Source organism: Mobula hypostoma, chromosome 8, assembly GCF_963921235.1.
Source record: "Mobula hypostoma chromosome 8, sMobHyp1.1, whole genome shotgun sequence".
Classification (NCBI taxonomy): domain Eukaryota; kingdom Metazoa; phylum Chordata; class Chondrichthyes; order Myliobatiformes; family Myliobatidae; genus Mobula; species Mobula hypostoma.
In genome coordinates this window covers 16,162,715-16,175,172 of record NC_086104.1, presented here as the reverse complement: position 1 = coordinate 16,175,172, position 12,458 = coordinate 16,162,715, and the positions used below count along the sequence as shown (strand labels likewise).

Below are 12,458 nucleotides of genomic sequence, written 5' to 3'. Positions count from 1 at the left end.
CCACCTGTCTCCATCTGCCCATCATCCTTCACCCCTCATCTCCCCCTTCCCCTCTCCTTATTACACTGGCTGTCTCCCCTCTGCACCCTCGGTCCTGAAGCAGAGTTGATCAAGAAATGTCAGGATGCTGCTCCTTCCACAGATGCTGCTCAACCTATTGAATTCCTCCCGCAGCCTGCTGATGGTACTGGAAGGAATTTACAGCTGGACACAAGACGCTTGCAAATAAATCCTTGATCCATCTACTGAATCCCTGAGTAGAAATTTAGCAAACTGGCTTGCTGAGATAGTTTTTGCCTGTGTAGGGTCACCTGGCATATCATTTGGGGATGTGAAGTTTATTTATGCATTACTCAGATGAGTGGGGATTCTCACAGCTGGGAGGACCAGTTGGATCCACCTTCAGCCGGGCTGTTCTTATTGATAAATCTACAGTTCCTCTTGGGGTCTCTGGTTAACAGGACACCTCTCCTGGATTTAGCTCACTAATAGAAATGCCAAGTTCCTTTCAGTGAATCTCGGGGATCTCTCCTGCAACTTTCCCCTCCTCTGCACTGGCCATTATGAGTCATTGCTGCTGTCTCATTGGAGTGGGCTGATGTGATGGCTGTGTGGCTGTCAAAAATGACCAGAAGCTGTGTTCAATTGAACCTGGTCTTGAAAGGAACTGTCCAAGGTCTTTCACTTTAGCAGAAGATTCTGGCTGCAAGCCGCCATAAACCCTTTTCTCACACAATCTCATGAGTTTTATTTTCAGGCAATCTGGTGAGTCGTTAAGAAACCAAGAAAGAGCAAAGTTCATGGAATCTTGAAGTCATACAGCACGAAACTATTTCTAGGCAACTTGTCAAGCAATCGTATTATCTGTTAGACATTTTAGTCTGATTGTGGGTAAAGAATTGTCATGACGACTATAACTTGGAAGATTTATTTTGACCTCATTGACTGGGAAAAAATGTTTCATGTCTTATGACTTGTACATAATAAAGTAGAAAAAACAATTAAAGGGGGAAACATACTTAAATAAAGGAGTTGTGGGAAAAGAAAATAAACAAGCATTTTTGTTATCAGAATGACAGTTTTACGATATTTAAAAGATTGCATTATATATCCTGAAAAGCAGGAATTGGTGTTATATTCTGACATAAATCTGGCATTCGACTAGCGACCTGAAGGTCGTGAGTTCGAGCCCAAGCCGAGGCAACGTGTTGTGTCCTTGAGCAAGGCACTTCATCACACAGTGCTCTGCAATGACACCGGTGCCAAGCTGTATGGGTCCTAATGCCCTTCCCTTGGACAACATTAGTGTCGTGGAGAGGGGAGACTTGCAGCATAGGCAACTGCCGGTCTTCCATACAACCTTGCCCAGGCCTGCACTCTGGAGAGTGAAGACTTTACAGGCGCAGATCCATGGTCTCGCAAGACTAACGGATGCCTTAAATTAAATCTGGCACAGATGTAAAGGGCCAAATAGCTTCCTTCTGTGGTTCTGCAAAGCAAGGTTATAGTAATGTAAAGCAGTGTTATAGGGAGCTCCAAGGATAACATAGTAAACTTGGGAGAAAATTATCACAAGCTGTCCAAATGATTGTTTTGTTTAAGTATCAATCTTTCTGTCATGATTTTCATGCATAATTATTGCTATAGAATTACAAATGATTAAAACAGGTTTGGTTGGTAAAATGACTTCCAAAAAGTAGCATGCATAGATAAGCGTCCAGAAACTGAGTTGAATTTTATGACTTAGTAACCAAACAAACTTGGTGGAAAGAATTCAAAATCCTGAAATAACAGGCAAGATTACATCACATTTTTAAATGACATTCAAACATGATTAATCTAACAGAATGGTTTACTTCAACTGTCCATAAATTAATCTTCAGGATATAAGCAAACAAATAGGAGAACACAGTATAGTTTATAAATAAAACATTGCAGATGCTGTAAATATGAGAGGCCCTCTGTTGGTCCGGGCCAATCATGGATGTTGTGTCCCAGCTGTCTATGTGATATGTAAGCCAGGGTAGTATGATATGGAGAGCAAGCTTTTGCTCATGGAGCAAGCTTCCCTTCTCCATGCAGTGGATGAATCCAAAGGAATGGCAGAGACCAATACAGTTTGGCACCAGCAACATCGTGGGAGTTGGCCGTCAGAGTCGAACTCAACATAGGACTGTCTTCAGGGCTCCAGCTCTGGATTTTTCCTTGGGGTTTACTTCAAAGCATTCCCCACGGGTGGGTACAGCCGCAAGGCAGCAGAAGTTTGAGATCAGAGTTTTCCTTCTAAATGATCTGCCAATCAAGGCTGATAAGCCCCATCTGCCCGAAGTGCCTGGTTTTAAGGCACCAGGAACCTGCCTTTTCCCCTTCTCCTATCAGTAGAAACAGTAACGTTGGGCTTAGTAGCTAAGCCACACATGAAAGCCAGGAGCGGGACTTGGTTGTCAGAGGCTATTTGAGCTTTCAATAGGTACTACCACCACTGGCTATAACAACCCTAAAGAACCAGATAATGAAATAAAAGCAAAAATACTAGAGGTACTCATAAAGTCAAGGCCACATCTGAAAAGCAGAGTAGATTTCAGGTCAACGAGACTTCATCAGGACTGAAAAAATGGGAAAAAACCTATAATAATGATAATTCAATTGAACTGTGAAGATTCACAGTTTCCTATTTGATGTAGCATTATAGAAGCTAAATGGTCATCAATTACAATGAATGAATCACCATTGTTACTACGATTAGAAATTAAATCTTGGAGTGCCATGGTAGTGTAGCAGTTGGTGCGATATCATTAGAGCTCATGGCATTCCAGAGTTCAGAGTTCAATTCCAGTACCATCTGTAAAGGGGTTTGTACTTTCTCTCCATGAACCTTGTGGGCCTTCTTCAGGTGCTCCAGTTTCCTTTCACAGTCCAGAGACATGCTAATCAGTAAGTCAATTGGTCATTGTAAATTGTTCTGTGATTAGACTAGTGTTAAATAGGTGGGTTGCTGTTCAGTGGGGCTCTTTGGGCTAGAAGGACCTGTTCCGTATCTCTAAATAAAAAAGTAATAAGAACCTTACCTATACATATTTACAATTTTAAAATTTCACAATTATATTGTCAGTGAGAGAGGGATTGTGATACAGGAATGTAATTCAAGACAAAGATCAGTTTAATCCCGGTTTAACAGACCATAATGTAAACTTTTCTCTTTTTACTCTAGTTAATGAACTGGAGACACTACTCAGATCTCAGAGTACACTCACAAACAAGTTGAAAACAGAATGTCACACTTTAAGCCAAAAACTACAAAAGATCACAGAAAAAAACAGGTAGGTATTATTTCTGGCTTTATATTAAATCATGATTTATGGTCATTGCTAAAATTAGAAGCAATTTCTAACTACCTCAGTGTTGCTTTTGTCGGATTTGTTTATTTACAATTGTTTATATAGACCATTGAGCAGTACAGCAAGGAACAGGGCTTTTCCCCCACAATGTTGTGCCAGATTTATTAAATTAGTAATCAAATGCCCAGCTAAAACTAATTCCTTCTGCAATGTCCATGCCCTTCTTTTTCCTATACATTAATGTGCCTAAGAGCCTCTTGAACGTTTCTATTATATCGCCTTGGGATTCTCTTTAATCCTGCTTTCCAGGAATTTTCAAGGCCCTTCCCTTCTTGAGTTCTTTTCTGGTTTCTTTATAATCCTCCAGGGTTCTGTTTAATTTCAGTTTCCTAAGCTGTACAAATACTTCTATCTTCTTCTTGACTGAATTCACCACTTTACTTGAGATCCAAGGTTCCCTTACCTTGCCATCCTTGTCCTTTCTTCTTACTGGAACATACTGTAGCTGTCCTGTATCCTGTAGCCCTTTATCTCTTTCACCAATCAACTTCCCAGCTCATTACTTCACCCCCTCCCCTCTCCTGGTTTCACCTATCACCTGCCACCTTGTACTTCTTCCTCCTCTCCCCCCATCTTCTTATTTTGACGTCTCCCCTTCATTTTTAGTCCTGATGAAGGGTATCAGCCCGAAACATCAACTGTTATACATACTGCCCGGCCTGCTGAGTTTCCAGCATTTTGTGTGTATTGCTTTGGATTTCCAGCATCTGCAGATTTTGTTGTGTTTGTCCTGTATCCTTTGCAGTTGGTCTTTAAATACTCTCCACCTGTCAGATGTGACTTGCCCAAAAACAGATGTTCCCAAGTAATTAGTTACTGTTTAAGACTCTTGCAGGTTACCTTGTTCTGATTTAATACTACATTGCAATTACTTACCTACAGCTATCTTAAACCTCATGAAAAGACCATGATCGCCCACATCATATGACACGGGACATAATGAACGAATGATAAATTTTAGGGTGTTATTTGCAAATTTGTAGTCATTGAAAATGAGACAAATCAGCGAGACTAATACAGAATAGATGAAAGATGTAATACAGGAAATATATACTGGAGACTGTAGAAACTTTAAAATGACAGTAGGCTATTTGAGTTTTTTTGTGTCTTTATATCTGATCAGCTTTTTTCCCTTTTTCCTTAATACCTTTGGTTGTCAAGAATCTATCAATCTCAAGTTAAAGTATGTTAACTTTTCAACATCATGATCAGTACATATAACTATGATGTTGTGGCCATAACAGAGACTTAATTGAGAAAGGGACTGAATTGGATGCTTAATCTTCCAGGGTTTTGATGTTTTAGAAGAGATAGAGAAGGAGGGGCTGGTGGAATTGCACTGTTAATCAGGAACAATATTGCAGCTGCACTTAGGATAGACATAATGGAGTTCATCCATTAAGTCTTAAGGGTAGAACTCAAAAATATGAAAGGGGCAATCATTTTGTTGGGATTATACTACAGACTTGCCCATTACTAATTGCCACCAGGACATCGAGGAACAGATATGTAGCCAGATTAGCGAAAGATGTAAAAACAACAGGGTTGTTACAATGGGTAACTTCAACTGCCCTAATATAGACTTAGTGTTTGGTTTACATGGGGTATAATTTGTTAGGTGCCTCCAGGAGGGCTTCTGAAATCAATATATAAATAGTCCAATAAGAGGAGCTATATGGACCTCCCTTTTGTTGGGTAATGAGCCTGGCCAGGTGACTGACCTTTTAATGGGAGAACAGTTGGGCAACAAGGATCAAATTCATGAATGTTAATATAGCTATAGGTAAGTTTGGACCTTACAGTATAGTATTAAATCAGAGCAAGGTATCCTGCAAGAGTGTTAAACAGTAACTAATTACTTGGGAACATCTGTTTTTGGGCAAGTCACATCTGACAGGTGGAGAGTATTTAAAGACCAACTGCAAAGGATACAGGACAAACACAACAAAATCTGCAGATGCTGGAAATCCAAAGCAATACACACAAAATGCTGGAGAAACTCAGCAGGCCAGGCAGTATGTATAACAGTTGATGTTTCAGGCTGAGGCCCTTCATCAGGACTAAAGATGAAAGGGAGAAGTCAAAATAAGAAGGTGGAGGGAGAGGAAGAAGAAGTACAAGGTGGCAAGTGATAGGTGAAACCGGGAGAAGGGAGAGGGTGAAGTAAAGAGCTGGGAAGTTGATTGGTGAAAGAGATAAAGGGCTACAGGATACAGGACAGCTATGTTCTAATGAGAAGAAAGGACAAGGATGGCAAGGTAAGGGAACCTTGGATCTCGAGTAAAGTGGTGAATTTAATCAAGAAGAGAAAAATAAATATTTGTATAGCTTAGGAAGCATAAAATTAAACAGAAGTGCTATTCCGTTTTATTTCTGTTGCTGATGTCCTTCTCCTTCTTTTATGTTGAGAATAATATTTTGAATTTGCCTAACGATATACCCAATATTTGAAGCTACAGTGTACTGTACTTGTCAGATTCTAGTCTGACAAGTTCAGAGTTTTCACAGGCTCTCTCAAAATGACCAACAATGCTTCACAATCCCCCACCCCCCTTAATTCTCTGTATAATTAAGCCTGAAGGGGATCTGCAGTATATTTGTGGATTGCCTGTGCAACATTGAGTTTTATAGGATCTCCAGTACCTTTCCAGCTACAGGTGTCCCCCGCTTTTCGAATGTTTGCTTTACGAAACCTCACTATTACGAAAGACCTACATTAGTTACCTGTTTTTGCTAACAGAAAGTGTTTTCACTGTTACGAAAAAAGGCAGCGCGCGCCCTGAGCAGCCGCTCTCCCCCGGATTCGGAACTGCATTCTCGCTGGCATTGCTTAAACACGTGCCTGTGAGCAGCCGTTAGGAAGATGAGTTCTAAGGTATCGGAAAAGCCTGAAAGAGCTCGTAAGGGTGTTACACTTCGTGTAAAATTAGACATAATTAAGTGTTTCGATTGTGGTGAACGAAGTAAGGACAACATGAGTTTGGCTTGTGGAAGTTGATGAAGATGATGTTGAAGAGGTTTTGGCATCTCATGACCAAGAACTGATAGATGAAGAGCTGATGCAATTGGAAGAGGAAAGGGTAACAATCAAAACCAAATGCAGTAGCGAATGGACCAAAAGTGAAGTCGTCCAGGAACTGAACTTGAAGCAGCTGCGTGAGATTTTTGCTGCAATGATAAAGTACGACTTTAATTTTGAAAGGGTACGTAGGTTTAGGGCAGATTTTCAGGATGGTTTGAGTGCTTACAAAGAACTGTATGATCTAAAAATGCGCGAGGCTAAGCAGTCAAGCAAGCCTTCCACATCAGCCACAGCAGATGACAAACCTCGATCTTTGACATTGAGGAAGGCGGACATAGAAGAAGATGACCTGCCTGCCCTGATGGAAACAGATGACACCCCAGTGTCCCACCACCCCAACCCCCGGGCTGCGGACAGATACCGATTCGCGGAGAATGAAGCGGTAGCCGGGACGCACCTAGCACATCTTTAAGGAAAAAGCTGAAACAAACAAGCTAATTAATTAGGTGCCACCCAGCACGTAAATGTTGGCCCAGATCAGAGGCGATTGCCGATTGCGTCGCCTCTGATCTGGGCCGACATTTACATGCTGGGCGGCACCTAATTAATTAGCTTGTTTATTTCGGCTTTTTTTCTTAAAGATGTGCTGAGTGCGTTCCGGCCACCGCTGTACCCCTGCATTCTTCGTGGATCGGTATCGGTCGGCAGCCCGGAGGGTGGGGGCCACTGCACCACTCCAACCTCCGATGACTCAGCCTAACACACCATCATCAGTGAGCTTGGCGCTGTCCCAATTCCGGTAAGTGATACTACACTGTACATACATTATTTCTACTTTATATCGGCTGTGTATTTTTAGGTGTTATTTGGTATGATTTGGCAGCTTCATAGCTTAAAGGTTACTGGAAAGCGCTTGCGCCGTTTCCGCCGAGAGCGCTTGCGTGAGATTTTCGCTACGGAGAACAGTGCAGCAATGATTGTGGAAAAGTATTTCTACTTTATATAGGCTGTGTATTCATCATATCATTCCTGCTTTTACTATATGTTACTGTTATTTTAGGTTTTATGTGTTATTTGGCATGATTTGGTAGGTTATTTATGGGTCTGCGAACGCTCACAACTTTTTCCCATATAAATAAATGGTAATTGCTTCTTCGCTTTACGACATTCCGGCTTACAAACCATTTCATAGGAACGCTCTACCTTCAGATGGCGGGGGAAACCTGTATTCATGTATCTGATATCGTAGCCTCTAGAAATCTACTCAACTGTAATATAGCATGGGATATTTGGAAGATCCAAACATAGAACATAGAAATCTACAGCACATTATAGCCCTTTGGCCCACAATGTTGTGCCAACCATGTAACCTACTTTTGAATCTGCCTAGAATTTCCCTACTGCCTAGCCCTCTATTGTTTTAAGCTCCATGTACCTACCTAAGAGTCTCTTAAAAGACTCTATTGTATCCACCTCTACCACCATCGCCAGCAGTGCATTCCACGCACTCACCACTCTCTGTGTAATAACTTACCTCTGACATTCCCTCTGTACCTACTTTCAAGCACCTTAAAACTATGCTGCCTTGCCTTAGCCATTTGAACAATGGGAAAAAGCCTCTGGCTATCCATATGATCAATGCCTCTCATCATCTTATACCCCTCTATGAGGTCACTCTTCATCCCCTGTCGATCCAAGGAGAAAAGGCCAAGTTCACTCAACCTATTCTCATAAGGCACGCTCTCCAATTCAGGCAACATCCTTGTAAATCTCTTCTGCACTTCTCTATAGCATCTATGCCCTTCCTGTAATGAGTTGACCCAAACTGAACACAGTACTCCAAGTGGAATCTAACCAAGTCTTATATAGCTGTAACATTACCTCACGGCTCTTGAACTCAATCCCAGGGCTGATAAAGGCCAGCACACCATATGCCTTCCTAACAACACTGTCAACCTACGCAGCAGCTTTGAATGTCCTATGGACACAGACCCCAAGATCTTGCTGATCCTCCGCACTGCCAAGAGTCTTACCATTAATATTATATTCTGTCTTCAAATTTGACCTACCAAAATGAACCACTTCACACTTATCTGGAATGAACTCCATTTGCCACTTCTCAGCCCAGTTTTGCATCCTATCTATGTCCTGCTGTAACTCTGTCAACTCTCCAGACTAACCACAGCATCCCCAACTTTTGTGTCATCAGCAAACTTACTTACCCACCCTTCAACTTCCTCATCCAGGTCAGTTATAAAGATAACGAAGAGTAGGGGGTCTCAGAACAGATCCCTGCAGAACACCACTGGTCACCGTCCTCCATGCAGAATATGACCCGTCTACAACCACCCTTTGCCTTCTGTGGGGAAGCTAATTCTGGATGCACATCCCAGATAATGATCATTCTATTCACTGATTGTTCCAAGATAGTTGCCATCAATACCTTGTACTTTTCTAGGGTTTGCTTTCCACCACACTTTTTCTTTAACTACGATTATTCTAACCCTCCAAGCTCATTCTTTTGAAAATTGAGACAAACAAAAGCCAGAGAGAAACAGCCTCAGCCTTACAATGAGATCTCTCTGAGTTTTGCTGATCAGTTGTAGATCCATCCCAGACAAATCAGAAGGATGGGGACAGCCAGTTTGCAGATGGATAAGTTACCATGGAATAGACTGAAAGAGAACTAGGCGTACTGGTTTTCCTGTGCATATTGGGAGTAAATCATAAGAAGCTAAAAAATAAGTATGATCCAAGATTACATTGTCTTACCAGTTGCATTCAGGCTGCAAGAGCATGTTTGCTAAGCTTGCACGTGGAGCACTTTCTGGTTTCAAAAGGCTGAACTGTTTAAAAATTATAACTATTACTCATCCGCATCAGATATGTTTGTGGGTTGTTAATTTGTGCTTTTAATTTAGCAAAATAGAGAAAGTAAGCAAGAGCAGTTGACTGGCGTTACCTTGGAATGGTGAGCCACCATGACAAATCACTCTCCCACCGGCTAGGTCCACACGTCCATGGAATGGATCTTCCAGAGGCAATTTGCTCTATGAAGTCAGCTCCAACCTGATTGCCAAATCCTTGCAGAGGGCAGGGACTTAATAACTATGAGGCGTGCCCCTCATTCCACAGACACTAATACTTTGACAAGCCTCACATACATGGACACTTTGATAAAGAGATAAGTCATGACCCTGGCTAGGCAGCTTTCAGAACTGCATCAGCTCATGATCCATGCAAAGGAATTCGAATGAGAAGGAGTTTCTTCAGCCAGGGGAAGGTGAATCGTTGCTACAGACAGCTGTGGAGGACAAGGTTTAGAAGTTCTTGATTGGTAAAGGGGGGGGGTCAAAGGTTACTGGGAGAAGGCAGGAGAATGGGTTTGAGAGGGATGATAAATCAGCCAAGGTGGAATGGCAGACAGACTCAATAGGGCCAAATGGCCTAATTCTGCTCCTATGCCTTATGTTCTAAAATTTAATCATGCTATTAAATAATTCGACAAGAATTGAACATAATTAAATGTAAAGGCTATTCAGTGAAAGTACTTTGTATTTTTAAGTAATGTTTAAAGATTTTATTTTGAATATTTAATCATCTGTTCCATCTCCTTGCAATACCTTTGCTCCTTTCATTCATTCTACAGAATTGCGAAGGGGATTAAGATCCCTTGGCAAAAAAAACTGAAGTAATTTAGATAGTAAATTTTAACATTGTAAGTTATGTATAATCTCTCATTATGGCTGTTCCTCTCCCTGGAAACGACTGAACTAATTGAACCTGCTCCAGCTCCAGCCTGGCATGATCTCTGCCAGCACATTTCCCAGCATAACTACAGAAGAACTGCTTGAAGTTGGTACTCTACCATTTCCTTTGAATGGAGAGCATGCTAGGGCAGTCAGAATGCGAGGAAGTTTGCGCGTTCCATGTTAGCTCTGGAGTTATTAGAATTATATGAAGAAATGCTTTCAGTTATTTGAGAAATCCATTTGGGTTAATAATTTTAGAAACACAGGTAGAATGTGTGGATAAAAAACAGTAATATGAAAGCACATGTTTAGGATACACAGCAGGAGTGTTTCTTTAAAAAGATATCCAATAGTTGGTTTGTCAATAGGTACAATTGAGGCTAGTATACTGGGCTAAATTCAATAATCATCAATCAATTGAGATCAATTCTGGAAAGATGAAATCAGGTAAACAGAAGGGCCATTCATGAATTTTCTGACATCAGACCACAAACTAATTGTCCTGTAGTGATTTCAACCTCTCAGTCTTGATTACAATTTCATCACCCTATCAAGAATTTCTTCATTATGTCCTTTACCAAGATTTTACAAACAAGTTGAAGTTCAAGTTTAATTGTCATTCAACCATACATATGAATACAGCCAAACGAAACAGTGTTCCTCAGGGGCCAAGTTGCAAAACACAGAACCAACAGTCACACACAGCACATATAGCACATATAATCACAATAACAGAAAAACATTGTTACAAATAATATATTAGAAGTAATAATGTAGCCCAAGTCCCTGAGTGTCATGGCCTGTAGATTGATGGTGCGTGGATGTCGTCCTGGAGTCATGTTTCTGCAAGAAGGGCCTGCAGCAGTTCCTCATATCACACAGTGCAGCCACAGATGAACACTGGAAGGCAGCACTGACAGAAGGGACCAGTCTCCAACCCAGCGCAGAATCCAGCTCCAGTGTCTCCTTCCTCGACAGCCGCAACAGGCGATGCTGAGGCATGAATAAGGTCTCTACGCACCAAAACTGAGGCTATGCAGCTCCCCTACAGTCGGTCCCACCAATGAACCAGTGAGTTGGTCTCACAGTATAACACATTACCAATATCCAAAAGGGTCTTGTGATCACAACAAAATATCTAAGGCATTCACCGGCAACATCCATTTGAATCATGTACCGCCACTGACGGTGCTTTCTTCCCTAGGTGGCTGAAGCAGGCTGTGACCTGGTGAGCAACAAGTCCAGGTCCTCCACTGTCTACTGGGGTAGATCTACAGTACTTGATGTCCTTGATAACCAGCGGTGTCTTTCAATTGTAAAAAAAGGCATAAAGGATGAACAATTGTACTTTTGGTCGAACTCAGAAAGGCTGCTGCACCCAAGCACAGCACCATCTTATCAGAGATAGTTCAGTGGCTCCTTCATAAATATATTTCTGTTAAAATTTTGAAATCTTTACTCCATTAATCAATCATACTTTGTTCCAACGTATTGTAACACTTTCCCTTTTTAAAAAATTGTTCACAAGCACTAAAGGGATCACAATCCTAAACCTATATTCCCATCAGTGCCAGCTCACACCCTCCTATTCATTGTTTATGCAGACCTTAGTTATCATTTGGTCTCCTTCATTGTAAGGAAATCATTTTACCTTCCCGACAAGCAAAAGCTTCTCTCCTAGAGTCTGGCACCGTGAAAGATTCAGCCTCCAGCTGCTGGCTTGGCTGTTGAACAGGAATGGTTAAAAAGCCCAGGGCTTCTGAAAAGAAGTGATAGAGATCATCATAGCTGCAAGGAAATCTTCCACACAGTCTGTTTGTAACAGTAAGTGGAAAAGGTTTGCCATCTGGTGCCAAGATCATGGACAGGATCCCGTGCTGTGTAGGATCCTTGTGATTCTCGACTATTTGGGTATTCTGGTAGAATCTGGACTGCAGCCCAGTTTGATCAGAGCACACACAGCAGCTTTCCTAGTGTTAGTATAAAGGAGCCAGGTGGGTGTTCATCCTATGTTGTCACAGTTTACAAAAGGAGTTTGGAAAGTCAGAACTCCATGTAAGTCCTTCACTTCCCTGTGTGAGCTAAATCTTTCTTTCCAGGTAATTGAATTAATTTTATCCCCCTTTTCCCTCTTGTAGTCATTCATCTGGATCATGCACACTCCCCAGATGAAGGCCAGGATGTGAATTTCTTCCTGGATCTTCACTAACTCCCCTCTGTACCCAGCCACCAGGAGATGTGTGAGTGTGACTCAAGGTGACAGGTCTGTCTATTTTCCTTCCTTCC

The 12,458-nt window shown here is 41.6% G+C and overlaps 1 protein-coding gene across 2 annotated transcripts in view; it reads left to right on the top strand.

Moving 5' to 3' along the window:
- Positions 1 to 12,458, top strand: part of sdccag8 (SHH signaling and ciliogenesis regulator sdccag8) — a 426,566-nt gene that overhangs the window by 272,673 nt on the left and 141,435 nt on the right. For both annotated transcript variants that reach the window (XM_063055502.1, XM_063055503.1), the window contains exon 15: positions 3,212 to 3,320. In XM_063055502.1, the coding sequence (XP_062911572.1) occupies positions 3,212 to 3,320 (109 nt within the window). The remainder of the gene's footprint in view (positions 1 to 3,211; positions 3,321 to 12,458) is intronic.